The sequence below is a fragment of the Nothoprocta perdicaria genome, unplaced genomic scaffold (genome assembly GCF_003342845.1).
Source record: "Nothoprocta perdicaria isolate Ctin4 unplaced genomic scaffold, notPer1 scaffold_312, whole genome shotgun sequence".
Taxonomy (NCBI): domain Eukaryota; kingdom Metazoa; phylum Chordata; class Aves; order Tinamiformes; family Tinamidae; genus Nothoprocta; species Nothoprocta perdicaria.
The window spans coordinates 736,185-754,016 of NW_020455547.1; the positions used below are offsets into that span (position 1 = coordinate 736,185).

Sequence of the window (17,832 nt, forward strand, 5' to 3'; positions counted from 1 at the left end):
TCTCTCTGCTGTCAGCTCTGTAGCCATCACTCTGTCATGTGCTCGAGTACTGCGAAGTGTTTGACCATTTTCTTTGTCTTTTTGTTCCCAGTCAAGCTGCAGCTTCAAGCGGAAGAAAGAGGAGTGGTGTCGATCAAAGGTGTCAGTGCCAACCGCTTCCTTGCTATGAAGGAGGATGGCAGGTTGCTGGCCCTGGTAAGCAGCGGCTTTCGTGGGKCTGCTCATCTCTGTTGCTTAGGTCCTCTCGTTAACCCCTCCTGCTGCTGCTCTGACTTCTCTCTGCTTCTGAGTTACCAGCAAAAAGCACTCTGCAGCGCCTTGGTCAATGACAATTTTTTACGGAGTAGCTTTTTCCTTTTCCACTAATTTTCACATAAGATAGGTCAAAAGGTTTGTCTTAAAATAGAAGGTAAAGTCATTAAAGTAAAAATGATTTGATTTTTATACTTTAATAGTCTGCATATAGCCCTCTTTGTAGGGAATGAGGTTTTTTGGTCATGTATACCTACAAATTAGAAGACTTAAATTTTCAAAGTATTTTTCTTATAGATCTAAAAAAATGCAGATTAAAACTAGCTTAGCAAGACTAGTTTTAATTGAAACTCTGTCCATTTTATTGGTTAAATAAAGCCWCCAAGCTCATTTATTTATTTATTTATAATGCACTTGTGTTCGTATTGCCTGTAAGGTTTTAGGAACTGTGAACAGCGTGTCTATATGCTCAATATTGATGCAGACAAGCCTTAGCATTTGTTGCCAGTGAGATACCCCTGCAGTGCAGCCTCCTAGAACAGCCCCGAGGCTCCGGTGCCTCCAGCACCGGCACATTTGCCTTCTGTGCAAGTCTGAGCTCACAGCTGCTCGTAGCGAGAAATCAAGGCCCTATTGCAGCTGAGCTGCAGTTGATGGCGTTACCCACGAGGARCCGCAGACCTGAGTTCTCATCCTCYTCGTATGAGCCCCTGCTCCCGGCGAAAGCAGCCCAGAGCCCTCGAGAGACTCCGTGTGCGCCGGGATGCCCGGGTGCTCCTCGCYGTTGTGCACGTTGCYGTGYGGCCCCAGGGGAGCCGGCTGCGTTTGCGCCTGCCAGTAGCGGTGCAGAACGGTGTCACTACCGTGTGGTTAACGTGGGCATCGTGCCACAGCTCAGTGGAAGCCAATGCGCCAAGTAGCCCACTGGGCCCTTGTTGAATTAAGGGCAGCTGGGARTTTCCTGGGGCTGTGGCGGGCCGATGTTGGGCGTCCTGTTCCAGTCCCCGCCGGCCTGCAGCGGCCGGGCCCCCGGTCGGAGCTGGTGCCTGGGCCTGCCTGGCTCCTCTTGTGTCCGTGCCCTCAAAGATGTTGCTGTTGCACTGAGGGGCCGCGTCTCCAGCTCCCGCATGGTGAAGTGCTTGGGACGGTATTTCCCATTAATTTGGAGTTACTCCCTCAGCATCTGTTTAACTTGGGTCATTTGTGTYTCCTGCTGGAGCTTATAAAGCCAGTTTTTGTTTCTTAGGATGGGTATTACTTGAGCCGTGTCTGCCGTACTGCAGACACCGCTTCCCACAGCTCTTCACTTCGGCTATTAATAGGTGCTCACGGAAGCTGCCTGCTCTAAGAAGATTTTGTTCTTTAGCAGCAAGCATTTCATGTCCAGTGAATACTCTGGCAATTTCACGAGTGCCTTCTGAAGCCTGAGGGATATTTTTTCCATGAGGATTTCTGTACTATGGCTTCCAGCAGCTTGTGGCCAGTTCTGTCTCTAGTGTTCTCTGCCTCTTCCCCACTGGCCGCGTTTCTCTGTCCTTTTCTCTGTGTTTCCATGAGAGCTTTGCTAGAGCTTCCTGGTGAAATCTTCACAGGGAAGTGATCTCCTCGGTGCACATGAACATGTTCTACTGACAGCTTTGCTTATTTCTACCAAAACATTAYGAAACTTTAATTTCTAAACGCTTTTTTAGTTCTTTTAGTTCTCAAGGCCACTAGTGACTAATCACCCAGGCACAATTTTGTGCTTTCCCCCAGTAATTTTCAGCAGCACACTTTTCAATTAAAARAACATTTTGAAGGCAAATATGTTCCTGGAATGAACTGACTTCAAATTATGAAGCCTTCATAAATTTCTGTGGTAAAACCACTAGCTGATGGTCGTCCTTGTTCAGCTCTGCAAGGTTCCTGTGCCTTGGCCCATTGCAGATTCACTCCCATCACCAGTACCTTGTGCTCTGAGGATCTGCTGCCTTGGACTAAAGAAATTCTTGCCAGTGACCTYGGTGGGGCTGCTGCAGCTTAAGCACCCCTTCGCTCAGCTCCGTTGGGTGTCCTGGCGGTGTTTGGCACTGCCCGTGTTTCAGACTCCGTGTCTGCGCTGCCGTTGCTGCCGGGGTGAGCCAGGGATCTGCTCCGTGTAGGGCAGCCCTTCCCTTCCTTCCCTAGTGCCTAGCAGTGGGTAGGTGTGGGGGGCTTCCTGCTSCTGCCTAAACCCTTACAGCTGTTCTGTTCTCCTTTGATTCCAGCTGAGCCCTGTAGCAGTTCGCTTTGTACTCCTTTTATAAATATGCTAACATCTTCCAAAATGCCTCTACAAGTGATTGTGCAGCCTTCCTTTTCTTCTAGCTGCCTGTTTCCCTAATTACTTTGKTGAGATGTTTCTTTGCACCTTGCTTTGAGCTAGGTTTTGTAAAGTGGTTTATTGTGTAGCCCACGTGTGCTGCAGCAGCCTGCCTGCTTCTCCAGAAAGTGCACGGGGGGTTTCATGGAGCAGGCCTGGGGCTTCTGCTTGCCAACAGCCTCCTTTTGTCTGGGGGGACAGGGAGTTTTCACCTGCTTGGTCCCGGGAGGAAAGGGCGCCGCAGCTGTGCAGCCACTCAGGGCTTTCTGTTGGAAAGTGCTGCTTTGACTAAAAATGGTTTTGCAGAARTGCATCTATTCGATGACATTTTCAATGGGATAAAAAAAATGAAATGTTTCATTTTTGACGCTGCTATGTTTTGATTTTTAGTTGTTATTTAAATGCTGATAGTTTCACCTTTTTGAGTTAAAACTTAGAATATATCATTTAAAAAAAAAATCTTAGCAGTTTCCACAAGACAATCATATTTTTGTCCAATCCTTACATTTACAAATATTTCTTCATTTAAGTACATGGCCTGTCATTACGTATGGCACAGTTATATGGCTTARCAGTGATCAGTCAGGTTCTGTCAGTCTGAAAGACTTGCTACTTTTGAGGAAAAATTCTTTCTTTTGATAACATGGGTTAAAACTGCAATACAAGATTAGCTGTGAACACAAACCTTCGTTTCCTGGCCTTGCTGTAGTTCTGAAAGGACAAAAATCACCATATATCCAGGGCATTAGCCATCCATTCTGGTAGGTGCTCTTACAGGTTAAGCTTCCAGATGAAGTTTTTAGTGTGAGCAGACATTACCAAGAGCTTCAGTGGCTCTAGAGACTTGAATTCCTAATCTGGGTCAGAATTGTCAGAGCCAGTTAACGGGCGTCGTGGGCGCTGCTACGGCTGCTGCAGTTCGCGCTGCRGGGGAGTCGCTCCGTGGCTTTCGGCTGCGCGACGCGGGGAAGGAAGCGGCTTCCCTAGGGAAGCCACCGCCTCTGTGGGTGCCTTGCGGTGGCCCGTGTGGCGGGTGAATGTGGAGCTGCACGCGGCTGCCTGGCAGCGTTTGCTGGCCAAGGGCTGGGCGAGCTGGACGCTCCGCGCGAGGCTGCGCTGCTGAGCGCGGCCCCCAGGCTCGCGTGGGGAAGGCGCCGCCTGCCACCCTGCGTGCCCCCGTCTCGTGGCGCGCAGCTTGAGCAAGGCCGTGCAGATCAGGAGCCGTGCACCCCGTTGAGTGCGTTTCGGCTGCGCACAGCGTAGGAACTGGAGTGACTGATGGGCAGCAGCAAGAGGTCRCGCATTGTTTTTGCTGAAAGTTTTCTTAAGAAACCCAAATTCGTATCTGAAAAAGGTAGAAATGAAGGAGCTCTCTTTTGATTGCCAAAACTTACATTTGAAGGCTTACGTTTGGAGACAGATCACTCTTCCAGACTGCATTTGACAGCCRTAATTCCTTGTAGCAACAGGAACTTGGCGTATTTAGGAAGTTATTTTTATCCTGTGTATTTTCACAAATAGTCCACATTCTAGTTCTAGWTGGATACTTATTTGTGGATATTACCAGAAAATTGTGACGGACTAGCCTACTTGTTAAGGCATTGCTTCACATTTCCTGTCTCCCCTCCCAAGATTTTCATGCTTTTATTTTCATGCCTGCCTTTCCTAGTGGCCCGGAGCTCACTTGAAGCTGTTTGAGCATTAGGAAACTGCAACTTCCTAAGGCAAGGAGTTCCTCAGCTCAATTTTTTACCTGTTGTGCGAAGATCCACCTTTTTATTTGTAGGTGGGAATACAGGTTAACTCAGCCTAGGTGAGGTAACTGCAAGACTTAACAAGACTTGCTTCCAGAAGTGGAAAAATCCCCTGCGCGCTGGCTTCAAAACAGAGGCAGTGCTGTTCTGAGGAGGAGTATTTACCATAGCTGGATGGAGTATGTTTGCTTTCTGTGTTGAATGTACCTGTTTGCTAGGTCCCTAAAATGGTTTAAAAAAATATTAATTAAGGATTTGGGGAGAGAGGAGGAATCMAACCTTGGATAGATGCAGATTTGCTACTGTTTTCTCCTTAGAACAGAGTAATTAAAGCCTTGAATTGGCTTCAGAAAATTTTAACCTTACGACTAGAAAAGAATGGGCAAAGGCTGAGACTTTGTGCCCTACTATTTATCTAATTGATAAAATGGTATGAGGGCAGCAAGGGAAACACTTTAATATGTCTTTTATGTTAGTTTTGTTTAATTGTAACTTACGATGAGAAGGTAAAACTAATGAGTATGGAAATCACAATACTGGCCTCTCCACGTAGTGAAAGCAAATGAGTTTCTGTTTGGTTTGTGTTAAAGACAATAAATGAATCATAGCTACAAACTTTTCTTTTTAGCTATTTTTRAAATAACTATGTCTCTAGGCACTAAATGTGTTGATAACTTTTGCTCTTCATAAATTACTGCTGTGACTKTGAAGAACTGGTTTGTTGCAGTGAAACACCAATAGTCCTTTTCTTTTCCCTTTTAGAAATGCGCCACAGAAGAATGTTTCTTTTTTGAGCGTTTGGAATCCAATAACTATAACACCTACCGGTCACGGAAATACTCCAATTGGTATGTGGCACTGAAAAGAACTGGACAGTACAAACCCGGACCAAAAACAGGACCTGGACAGAAAGCTATTCTTTTTCTTCCCATGTCTGCTAAAAGCTGATTTCCACGGTGGAGTCTGAAAATGTGCGCCACACTACACTAACAAGGTAGTTCCCTACTGCTCTCCAAATAGCAGACATACAAGCAATTCCTTGCGGAAATAACTACTTCTGCGGTTGTCAGATTAAAACATGSATGTTTCATGCTGTCTTTATTATTGCTTTTTAAACCTGTTGTGCCAGTGCGTGTGAGGGTAAACTTCCTTGGAAAATATATTGGATTTTCAGGCTCAATAACATACCTGTTTCCTACCAGATATCTAGATAGAGCTGCTTTATTTACCTTGCACTTGCTTTACAGAGTAAAGGAAAATTAATCTGATGCACACTTATTTACCATTTAAAATAATTTATCTGTTGCTTATTCAAAAATAGAATATTGACTTCCATCCTAAAAGCAGTCCATGAGTAACTTTAACATGCTCCAAATAACTTGACATGAAACATTCTAAATAATTAATTTAATGAAATGTGAAATTAGTTCCTAGCCTGTAATATTTCTATAGGACTCGGGCAGCTCCCTGTGGTACAGCTTGTAGAACAGGCCTGTGTGAGCAGCCGGCAGCTCCCTCATGGTCATATCGATCTTCTCAAACCCTTCCCGGTGCCCGTAAAGCAGGAGCTTGGCCACACTGCTGGTGATGGGAGTAGCGTCTTTGGTCCTGGCCAGCTCAGCGAGGTCCATCCACACGCAGCTCAGGCACTCCTGCTCGCAGAAGCTGATGGTGAAGGAGGAAGGCTCCAGGCGGCAGATGAAGTACATATCGGACTTGCCAAAGGCTCCGGGGTGCCTGTGTTGCTGCCGCACGCTTAGGATGGACTTGAACTCGGACCTGATGCCGGTCTCTTCAAAAACCTCTCGAACTGCTGTGTCTCCTACGCAGAGAGAACAATTCTTGCAAAACATACAAGAATAGCCTGACACTTAACCTTCTCATCATAGAAAATTGCTGACTCGAAGCACTCTTATCTACTAAGCTCTCCAGAACATAAATGCTTCAACACAAGGATAAGCTCCTTTTTGTGATCCCTGAACAAAACTGACTGCTGGGGGGCTATTGGGCCCTTCTGCCACATACGCTATACAGCGAGGAGAGCAGGAAACCTCCCCTGACACAGGTGGGGATGGTTGCTGACTTCACTGACCTCTTGATGCCAGACAGCAGAGCCTTACAATGGGTCTTCAGTCCTTTGAACCCAGCTTCCAGATGGATTCTCTTTGCCTCCATCTGGTTTCTGCTTCAGACCCTTAGCAGCTGAAAACCTGGATATGTATCAGATCACCGAGAAATCGCTTAGCTTTGTGGCACGTTGCCAGGATGTGTGAAAATGTGGGGAAAAAYACTGTTTGCAGATAAGGAAAGTTGCCCTCGAGATGTACCCTAACTGTCTAGTGATAGTTCAAATGTGCCATAATATCACGATGTGGAGCCTCTTGCTGCAGAAGACATGTGCTCCACATGGCCCGTGTACTTTTTGTGTGTAACAGCTGAGGGGACATAGAGCTCCTCTTTCTCATTACTGAAGTCGATGCAAGTTCAAAGCTCTTGAAGTAACAGCTCAAAAGCCCAAACAAGAATTTTTGATATGCCACTTATTTTTTTCAAAATTCTGCAGTTGAATCATGACAAAGCCTACTCATCTGGGACAGACACTGATTGGCAAGATAACATATTTTTTTTTCTTTTAATCTTGCTAAGCAAATAGCTGTGTCTTGTCTTCAGTGGCAAGTGCATGTAACTGTTTTGCAAAGTTATCTGCTTCAAATGGTTCCTTTTTTTGTTAGGAATGRGTGTTGGCTTGCTTCCAGAGGCAAAATGCATTTTACCAGAGCCTTGGAGATTCTCCTTCCCGCACAAACGACCATCTTGAAATGTCAGAGGTGAAAGAAACCAGCCTTTTTAATTGTGTGTTTTCAAAATACTGAAAATAGTTTCAGGATATACAGCGGACAGCAATGTGTAAACAAAGGGATCTGTCCAGCAAAGACCACAGAGCTCTGCAGGGCTGGCCCTGGCCCTGCTCAGGCTTCTGCCTCAGCTCCGCCYTCACCTTCCAGCAGAGCAGTCTGTGCCAAGGCAACGGCAGCCGCGTCCAGAGGCCTTTGTGGGACCAGGGACCACTGATAGCTGGCGCCTCTAGAACATCCACTCCAGTTTCACCTAATGACAAATCTGCTACGTGTGAGAGGGGAAAAATAACATAGGGGAATGTACTCGTTTACCAGTCCTGATCCCTGGGGGAGACTGTGTCCTGTGTTGTCCACGGAGAGGCCCCCAGTCCTCGTCAAAGTAAGGCAGTGGTTATGAAGCAAACCCCCCGAGGCAAGTGGTTTTATTACCAGGCAAATGGCTGTTTTAAACCAGCGTGGTCAGGGAAGGTGAATGACTGAGACCATGAGGACCGCTGAGGTGTGCTGCGGTGAGAAAGGTGGAACCATTCAGGACTGTAATTAAGCTTTGAGTTCTGCCTTGAGATCAAGTGCCTTTTTCTGTTTCTCTTTTATTTAAATGTATGTGTATATATATTTAAAAGATAATGACAGTTAAACTAAAAGGGTAGAGCCTGACTTTAAAAAAATACTCAAACAAAAAAAGTGTGTGCAATCTGATGCATAAAACTGCGTTTGGAAACTCTAGGAACTGCTTGTGCAAAACGATTTGTTTTCCTTAGAGTAGGCAGTCATCTATATTTAATCACAGGATCTTTAAGCAGTGTAATTGCACTCTGAAATTTAGGTTCTTGAATGATTGTGAATTATAAGGCTTGATGTAAGTGAAGAAAAACTAAAATTAAGCTCTATTATATTTTATGCTTTACTAATTTATCTTTCCCTGTAATATTAAGATGTGATAGAGAACTCTAACAGTATTTTTTATTATATTGTTTAGTAGTGGCATGAGGGGAGCTAAAGAGATTTCTTCTTCCTCCCTCAGTATAAAATCTCCTCTGGCATCTCCTGGCCTAGATCCTCTCGCTCTCACTAACGGCCTGGCTAAACAACACGCACAGGGCTCAGGGTTCTTCTGATATTGCCTCCTGTCACTGTCTCTGAGAGAACAGAGCTGGTTAAAATATGATGAGTCATAAAATGAGTCAGGAGAAGGGACTCTCCACCACATCACGTAAACTAGAAAGCAGTTGCTCTGTGTATTGAAATTATGAACTGGATTGCAAGCCAGTTGTTGGAAGATTGTTAGGGCAGAGGAGGGAAATTCCTGAGGCATAAAACAGGTTCAGGAAACTTGGGCTTGATACCAACTTGCTAGAACTGCTGCGTGGTTTTGGCAACCTTTTTGGTCCTACTTTACTTAACAGTGAAATATAACAAGATTTCAACACTAACGTGGGACTATATTAATACTAGGAAATAAAATTTTTGAAACTAGGGCTTTACTARTAAGTACAGTAGGCTTTCCGAGTCACAAACTATGGATCCTAATTTTAAGTGGCTGCGATAGGAGGAGAAAAAGTATTATTTTCTGTCGTTTCATGCACACATTTGGTCATTCACCTTTGAAAATAACTGCAGCAATTGTATGTATCATCACCTCTGCCAAGCTACGTAGCACTAAAGGGTTTCCTCAAATCAACTTTGATCTTTTCCAGTGTAGAAGTGCCTTATGTTGCTAGTTGGAAGGAGGTACCCACAAGACTCAGGCACTGCACTTAGGCAGCGCCTGTGCCAAAGAAAGTCTTTAGTCTAAACAGATCAAATGCACTACGGTGCAAAGAAGCAAGTGTATTGATTCCTGTTTTGCCCATAAAAATGTGGAGTTGGAAATTTTTGCTCAGTATGTTATTGAGCTCAGCACCCTAGTTTCCAGAGTGAGCTGAAAACTCTTGTATTTCAGGGTTTTATTTTGTTTATTTCCTGACTGCCTTCATCTTAGGCACTTCTAGCTGATATTACAGCATATCCAAAAAAGCCTACAAAAATGAAACGAATTGGCTTCAAATCCTGCTTTAAGGGAAAATGTGGAAAAGCGTGATGTTTTAAAGCTTTTCTGCTCTGAGTGCCGTGTTGCCCGTTAATATTAAGGACATAGGATCATGCTATGAGCGCCGTTAATCTTAAGGACATAGGATCATGTCRTTTGGTCTATTGACCATTCATTGAAGGAAGTGAATAGTCCCAGGAGTCCTCTTACACGTACGTGTTGGTCACAATGTATTTCAATGTTGTCAATGACTTTACAATTTGGTTGATGTCTGAGTTGTTGCACTGGGACTCACCAATGTYTTCGCCTGGATTAGAGAGGCCTCCTGGAAACTTCCATGCGTTTACAGTCTGTATTGGAGGAAAAAAAATATTAATGAAGTAGCTCTGTGCTGTACTCCGTAATATGAAGGTGACAAATAATACGTGACCCTTATGTTGAAGTTGCAGTATTGTAATTATTCTTAGAACTATCAGGAAGGCTTTAAATAGGAACTTCTTTGTTCTTGCTAATGTGATGATCAAAGGTATGTATGAAATATTGGAACAAAACATCTACTGATTGAAAATACAAAGTGTCTAACAATCCTTAGACAAAAGTTGCTGCTAGAGAACTAGTTAGAGTAGCTGGATATAAAAAAGGCTGCTATAGTCTATATAGTCTCATACTTAATCACTGATGTATTCCACTTTCATGTTTTTGGCTTTTTATAAATGTTTATATATTTAATCTTACAAACAGATATTATGATTGTAGTATTGTTCTATACTGCACTGGCTTTAAGATGATTTTGTGTGTCTGTAATAACCATTTAGTGTAACTTGTCGTTTGTTTTTACGGAATACAAGAACTGAGGCCTTGTGTGTGGTTTATATATAGATACATATATTGAATTGCAATAAAGTTCAGTAATTAAAACAGAATGTGAACTGCAGACTTGGTGTTGTAATTAATGTTGCTAAAGGAGAGTCAGTTCCAGACCTCCTGCAAATGCATGAGGGTTTGCAGGTTTTACCCTTACCTCTGTGCTGTATGTACGATTTATTTTTAATTCCTTTCCATATTAAAAGTGAATGTAGGAAGAAGTTAACCTTCAGCTAGAGACTAATGCAGAAAAAATGTATACTCTGGCAAAAAAAAAAAAAAAAAAGAAAAAAGGTAGCTTTTCTTGTGCATGCAGCATAGAGAGCAGTTGTGTGCTTTCCAGTGATCTGAAATCCCACTGATTACTTTGGAAAATGGCTTTTTTGGGCACTCTTAAAGGTCTTGGATAGGAGTTTAGAGCAAAAGATCAAAAATACTGCAGATGGAAAGTACATGTACTTGTCTCTTGGCTTTCAGATTTGTTTTCAGTTCCTGGAAATCTTTGTGTGCTGAGGAATTGTTCTTTTTCCCGATACAACCCAAACAGCTCTTAAAAAAAAAAAAAAAAAAAAAAAAAAAAAAAAAAAAAAAAAAAAAAAAAAAAAAAAAAAAAAAAAGCTGCATATAAGCCTGATATTTCAAACTTTTGAAACCTGCTTCTGTAGGAGAGTCCCCATTTCAGGGAAATCATGTACCTGGGGGGAAGCGGGAGGAAAAATGGTGGAACGGACATGGGCAAAGGGTGACGTGAGCCACTTGGCTGGCACTGTTGTATTTACTCACTGCACGTGTTTCTAGAGAAAGGAGGGGTTGCCTTTCTCTGACCTTTCTCTGCCTTTTAGGGTTTTTTGKTTTTTTTTAACTATTTCTGGTTGCCTTGCTCTGCATGACAAATTCAAAATGTTGTATGGTGGAACCTATCTGTGAGAACATCCTTTCACTGAAGCTCTTTARCTTAGTGTAGTTACTAGTGAGCTGAAGCAGTGGGTAGTTCGGTTCCTAGGAACAAATCTGTCAGCTGTTTATTTCAGGAAAGGCAGGAAAAAAATACRGCTAGTGAGATTTTGGCTTCGATGTAACTATGAATTGTAAATGATGCAGCCGATTATAGTTAGTTAGCAGGTATAAATTCTGATTATTCCCAGGTTATAATTATAAGCATCCTCGGTGTACCGGAGAGTTCATCTCTCAGTTCCGGCAGGTTATTCACTTACTCAGCTGGAACACGTGGAGGATGTGGACTTCCAACGGAAGGACGGTGCTTCCTCTACCTYGCCGCGCTCGTTAGCGAGTGCTAATGAGTAAGATGCCCCAGCGCTGGCGGCTTGGCTACCTGGAGCCACATCACACAGCCCACCGTGGCCGCGCTAATTCTCTGGTCGGGCACTTCCTCTGTGAGTGTTTAAGCTTCCCTGCACCTGCCTCACACAGGTGGGCTCGCCGGGTCACGGCTACCACATCATTGCTTATTTAAAGCCACAGCTATGCCTGGAACTTGCAAAATCAAACAAAACCAGAATCCTTCTACCAAAATCCACTTACAGGTATGGGGCTTTTCCAGAGGTCTGCATGGATCCAAATACAAAATTGGAGAATCTTTTTAGGTCAGTTACAAGAGAAAAGAGAAAACTCAAAGCAGCAACGATACCTGGGTAGTGAAGGCAATGAAAAAAACATACTGTGCAGCTTGGGATCTGCTCTAATGTACGTCACGCGAGAGAGCGGGAGCCGAGTGGAGCGCTCCTTGCTAGGAGAATAAACTGGGGAATGTATGAATGTGGGGAGTACCTCAAAGCTTCTTCATCATTGYCCATGAAATTAATTTGAGGAATTATATATCCTTTCATACGGGTGTATTTGTGCTGAGACTATCACACTTTTTTTCCCCCAGGAGAATGTTGTGTAATGTTTTCCCTCATTTTGTTACTCTTTATGGATTTCTGTTTGAAATAACTTTTCAGGAAAACCATTTTTTATCACATTCAAATTTGCTTAGCCTTTTGTTTCCTTTGAGACAGCATTGCTTGCTGTGAATAAAATTGTACCTGGTACAAAAGATGCTGCAACTACCCAGTGTAATTCAGAAGCAGCATAGTGCTTCCTTAAGATGCAATTTGCTCTTTGTCCAGAAGGGCATTTAGTGGCTGGACATTCCTGTGCTCTGGATGAGCTGGCTCGTTGCGCTCGGTGGCAGCAGCCTGGAAGCGACTGGAAGCCGCGGGCGGCTCCGCTGCCGGCCGGCACCTCGGTGGGGCCCACACAACCCGGCTGGGCAGCTGCACTAACGAACGGGCTTTTTTCTTTTCTTTTTGGATTCTATTATTTAAAAACACTTATGTAGAGTAAGAGAACTGTCCTGAACCTTAAAAAAAAAAAAATGCTGCAGTAATTTCATTGTGATTTAGCATTTGTCAATGTATGTATAACTCAGGATTTGTAAATCAGACTTTTGTTTGTTTCTTTGGACGGCTAGATGCAACCATTTAGAGTAACTTCTACATAATATGAGCTTTTAACATAGGCTTCATAGTATGAATTTCATAATATAAACTTCCCTGCTTTTTTATCTATTGAAATATTATCATTGAAAAATTAAAATCTGGCAATGAAAAATGCAATGCAAATAGGCATATATGCATACATATGTTTGTGGATGTTAAATGAAATTATACCCTCTCTTAGCTGGGTGAAAGATGAAGTCTGTGTAAATCGTTAAGATTTTAATCATTTAAAAAATCCTTTTAATTCACTAAAATGCCCTCCTGTAAGCAATATGCCATTCCACTCTGCTCAGTCAATCACTGATTCTAATTAACAACAAAGCCATCTATTTTCAAAGTCTATCATTTCATTGTTTTTGTGATTCAGATGTAGATATGACAATCTGCTGATAGACATGTTCGAAAATACTACTAAAAAGAAGTAACTTAACTATGGACTGAAATGAAAAGATATTTCTTTTACACTACAGAGTAGGTTTATCTAAATTAACATCTCTGTATTTTAAGATTTTAAAGCAAACTTACCCTATTTCTGTCTTGTACGACCAACACCTTTCCAGTGCTTTCATCTAAAACAGCACCTATTAGAGAGAGACAATATTGGAAAAGACAGAAGTGTTTTGGACAAATATCTTAAAGCTCCTAATTTAGTATGTTTTGCTACAATGAAATAAATCCTAGTGATACTTAGCTTGTACTTAGCAAGATTTTTCAGAATTTATCATAAAGTAGTTTGTCAGTGAAAAAAAGYGATGCAGTTCAATACAACAAAAATCCTATGTATTGGTACGTATAAAAATTCAAACTTAGCAGGAGCTAAAGTATTTTGAGTCAACTTGCTAATCAGAAAGCATTGCTCCCACGTGGAGAAGTGACACTCACACCYGATTTAAGAAAAATGTATCAGGATGCAGGCAGGGAAATTCAGCCTCTCGCTGCATCACACTGTTCAGTTAGCCCATGAATTTCTCCTGCAGATTGTGTAGTTTTGTATTTTTAAAACCCAAATGCTTTCATATCTAGTCATCATGTCACACTCAGCAGTCATACTTTAGAAGTATTTTCCTTTTAAAACAGGCATTTTGTCAGATTTTAAATTTACGTGCTGCGGTGAGCAGCAWGAGAACGGGTACAATTTGCCAGGCTCTTTTCCACATCAGTCTTCCATGGGTTTCAAATTAGTAGGTAACTATAAAGAAATGCTATCACTTTCTAGCAGGAGGAGTCATTTGTGGATAGAAAACATGATGATAAACACATTAAAAGTACTATGCAGAAATATTTCCGCACAAGGGAAGTATTAASGAATGAGTGTCTAGTTTGAAGACATCCGTTTCTTTTTAATAACGTGTGGTAGACTTATGTGTAGGAGGAATTCTTCCAAACTGAAATACCAGCCCTCATTCAAGATATGTCAAAGGACATGGTTTAAGTCAGTAGTCACAAATCTGTCTCCTCGTGGCTTGTGACTTCTATGAGCTCATTCTTCCTGTAAATACTCGGCAGGGTAATGGTTCAAGTACTGTACTCACTGAGAAGAAAGAACTGTACTGACTGAGGAAAAATAAAGCAGAAGGAACTTGGATGCATACATGCTGTGATTACAGGGATCATTCTCTCAAAAAGCCAGATTTCAGCCAAATGGTCTTCTGAGACCAGGGAGGGCTGCTCAAGAAAGGAAACGGCTGATCGGGTCAACTAGAACAACTACTTCTCTCTTTTGTTCCCAAGAAATTGATGCCTGCGAATGTAATTTTTGGCCTTGAATTCTTATGTGAGGTGTCCAAAAACGGTGATGGATGATACTAAGTATCAAAAGCAAGCAAGAAAAGATATTAACGGGATTTGTCCTCTCGCCTCCTTTTCCCTGGTGTAACTCAGGAGCCAGGCAGCGAGGGCTGCGGGGCCACATCTGTTTAGCATCACTGAGATCACGCTTGGGCTGTGCGCACTGCGTGTGTGATACCTGCAGCTTTAAATCATCCATCCAGCCCAGGATGACTTTCTGGAAAGGTTTACTCTTGTAGCATAACCAAGCAGTCAGTATTACTGCACTGTTTTGTTCAAATGTTCTTTTTGGAATTAGATTAGGAAAAAAAAAAGCCTTTATATAACCAGTAATGGAGAATAAAAATACCTATACTCTTCTTATTCCATTGATAATTGATCTAAACATCCATGAAAAACATGTTCAGAACTGAACAGCACTCATCTGCATGTGTGCACAGGTAACCATGGCTGCTTGCTCTGGAGACATCACCAGGCAGGAATGGGCATCGCTTTGCAAAAAACTTGGGAACTTCTTTTAAATCACTCCTGATTCCCTGGACCGTCACAACCCATCAAGCTTTGTGTCCCTGTGCCGACTAATTTGATATTTGTGGAGATGCTGCTTTTTCAGACATCTTCATAAGAAACAGGACTTGCCAAAGCTGATGCTCATGTGTGTGCAGGGACCCTTCAACTCCAAAGGCTTTATTTCAACAACCAGATTTAGGCAGAAAGCAATGAAAATAGCACCTACGTGGTAAGGCAAGTGCTGCGTAGGAGGGAGAAGAGAATGGGTTTTGAACTGCTTTCCTCTCAGGTACCCTGTTATTTTGCATACTTAAAATGTGTCACTCGTGTGGATGGCAAACCACCGCCTCCTAAGAGGTGGAGAACGCTGAAACTGCCTTGCAGAAGTACCTTAATCATTTCACGTATCGGGGGCTTTCCTGTACCCTTTACATATATGGGAAATCCTGCTGCCTACAGAAGGATGCAGTAAGTTAGCTGGAAGATGCCTCACAAATTCCACTATTTTTAGACAATAATGTCCAAGCCCTATGAGTAAGGCTTCTAGGCGCTCCGCTTGGCAGCTCTCTGATGGCGAAAGAGGCCCTGGCCCTGCCCATTCACACCTTGGTCACCGCRGGGCCGGAGCGCGGCCGCGCGCGGCAGGGGCAGCCCGGCGCGCACGGAGCCCGCAGCTGCCCTGCCCCGGCGCCTGCCCGCGCCCGGGCAGCTCTGCACGTTTGACATCTGCACCGTGAATTACCAAACCCAGAGACCCCCGTGCGTGAAACTGCTGCTGTCCGCAACATTTGTTTGTTTGCATGGGGCGTTCACCTGAGAAGTACAACAGCAACTGCAACAGCAAATGATGCCTTGAGAAGAAGGCTTTCCTATTCCTGTTTTCAAACATTTATATGGAAGACTTTTCAAAGTTACTGTATCTCCACATTCTCCATTGTTCTTTTTATAGTCATCAGGGCCACAGCATTTGCATTCAATGATTTGCTTTAAAAACGCAAGTTCCACGCTTCTGAAAAAATCCCCTTTCCATCAGTTCTGCTTTCCCAAATATGCAAGTTCTAACCATAGGAGTAATGCTGAGCTTTTGCGAGGGGAGTGCATTGTTTTCCTCGGGTTTAATGCCACATATTTTAATGGTGAGGTTTTCATACCTCTGGAAAACATGCTCCAACATGTCCATTGACAAATCCCAAGCCTCTCTTAGCTTCTACAGTGCCCTCTGCTGGTGTTCTAGCCGAAAACACCCCCTAACAACAGTATTAATTAAAGGCCTTTCTGAAGCTCTTTTTCCCCCGTCTCCCCTTTGCTACAAGGGATAATCCTGCTCTTGTGAGTCCCTTCTAACTCGGAATTGCCAGGCACACACGGCACTTCAAGGCACACACGGATGAAGTGACGTCCCGTAGAGCCCTTCCAGCAAAGGACCGTCAACTCCGCCTTGTAACGAGGGGGACTTGCCCTCACTGTCCTGACTGTTGAATGTTACAGCTTTTATCGGAACACAGAGCCCAGATCGACTGCCACATTAGGGGCAGTGACTGAGCGATGGCGCAGGCAGCGGCATTTCTGATGGAGGGCTCTTGAAAGAGAAGGCAGACGTACTGAACTCTTGTGGAGACCCACATGGCTGTATTTTGGGCTCATCCTTGGTTCCTCACACTCTGCTGTATGGAAAAACAGCTAACCCTCTTAGCTAGTTCCTTGGGAACTGCTTTGGAGTTCTTTTATAGAGCAACACCCAAGTTTGTTTGTGGGAGATCCTGACGCTAAGACACCCATGTGTCCAGAGGATGTGTTTGGGATATGGACTTTAAATATACTTTAGAGGAGCTTTTGGACTGAGCGAGTTCCCCAACAACTTCTACTGGTAAAAGTTTGCCCCATTTGCAGACGCCAACTTGAGCACTATTTAGGCAGATGCACATATCAAACACGCACAGTCAAGGATGGGTAGCACTGGAATAGAGATGTGATCTTTTTAAGATGTTTACAGGTGCTTTTCTGTTTCTAAAAGTATTCTTCTGTAACCCTGAAGTTCCACCTCTCTAACCTGCAAACCCAAAGGCAGGAWGCGCCTCTCAAAATGATCAAAACAACAGTCCTGAAGGAAGGTAAGTTTTTTTAAAGCCTCGGAGCATTTTCTTTTCCCAGGGCTGTTTATAGGTTTCTCMACTTGGGATACTGAGGTCCCTCTTTCTGGGCTTGTTTTCAGCCAAGCACAGTTGGCCTTASGAGCACGTCTGCGAGCGGCACCTGCGCTTTGGGCAGTGCCCCTGGCCAGCCTGGGTGTGTTTGCTGTGCGGCAGCCCAGCCGAGGTCCTGCCGCAGCCGGAGCTCAGCAAGCACGAGCCTCTCGGTCCGCGCCGGGACACCTGGGGACTAACCTGCGACTCCCACTTGGTGCGTGGCGTACGGGGGCAGCCTGCTGGGCCCCTCTCCCAGCCACAGCGCCAGCGTGCAGCCGTCCGCCTCGGCGTGGTGCAGGGCAAAGCCCTGCGCGGCAGCCGCGGCCACGAGCCTGCTCTGCAGGATGGGCACGTGCAGCCACACGGCCACCCGGCCCTGCTCCCGCCAGCGCCTAACCGCACCTGCAAGAGAGCGACGGGGAGCTGCCGGCGCCATCCCAGCGGCCGCGCAGGAGGCCGAGGCTCCCGACCCGCAGCCACCGCCTTCCCCGCGCTCCTGCTCCCTGGAGGCCTTTATGCCTGCCCACMGCCCGGCACAGCAGGGCCTGCAGCGGGCCCCACGGCTGCAAGGCCGGGCCAAGGAGGTGGCAAGGGCAGTGCGGGTATCCCCGGCAGCGCTGCGGGCCCGCTCCGCCCCGCTCCCCGCCGCTCGGCTCGGGGCTGCCAGGCAGCACGCGAGCTTCCCTCCCGACGCGGGCGCTTCGCGCGGAGCAGCGGGCGCCGCCGCCACTTGCCCTGCAGCCAGCGGC

The 17,832-nt window shown here is 44.6% G+C and overlaps 2 protein-coding genes across 2 annotated transcripts in view; one reads left to right on the plus strand and one right to left on the minus strand.

The window, feature by feature from the left end:
• Nucleotides 1-5,732, plus strand: part of FGF2 (fibroblast growth factor 2) — a 27,537-nt gene extending 21,805 nt beyond the window's left edge. Inside the window, exons 4-5 of the mRNA XM_026042731.1 lie at nt 92-195; nt 5,110-5,732. Of these exons, the coding sequence (XP_025898516.1) occupies nt 92-195; nt 5,110-5,295 (290 nt within the window). The 3' untranslated portion in view covers nt 5,296-5,732. The remainder of the gene's footprint in view (nt 1-91; nt 196-5,109) is intronic.
• Nucleotides 5,622-17,519, minus strand: NUDT6 (nudix hydrolase 6). Its single transcript, XM_026042732.1, has 4 exons — nt 17,282-17,519; nt 13,125-13,180; nt 9,530-9,584; nt 5,622-6,169 (listed from the first exon to the last, which is right to left on the minus strand). The coding sequence occupies exons 1-4, from the start codon at nt 17,517-17,519 to the stop codon at nt 5,778-5,780; spliced, it is 741 nt and encodes a 246-aa protein (XP_025898517.1). The 3' UTR covers nt 5,622-5,777.
• Nucleotides 17,520-17,832: the final 313 nt, after the last annotated feature.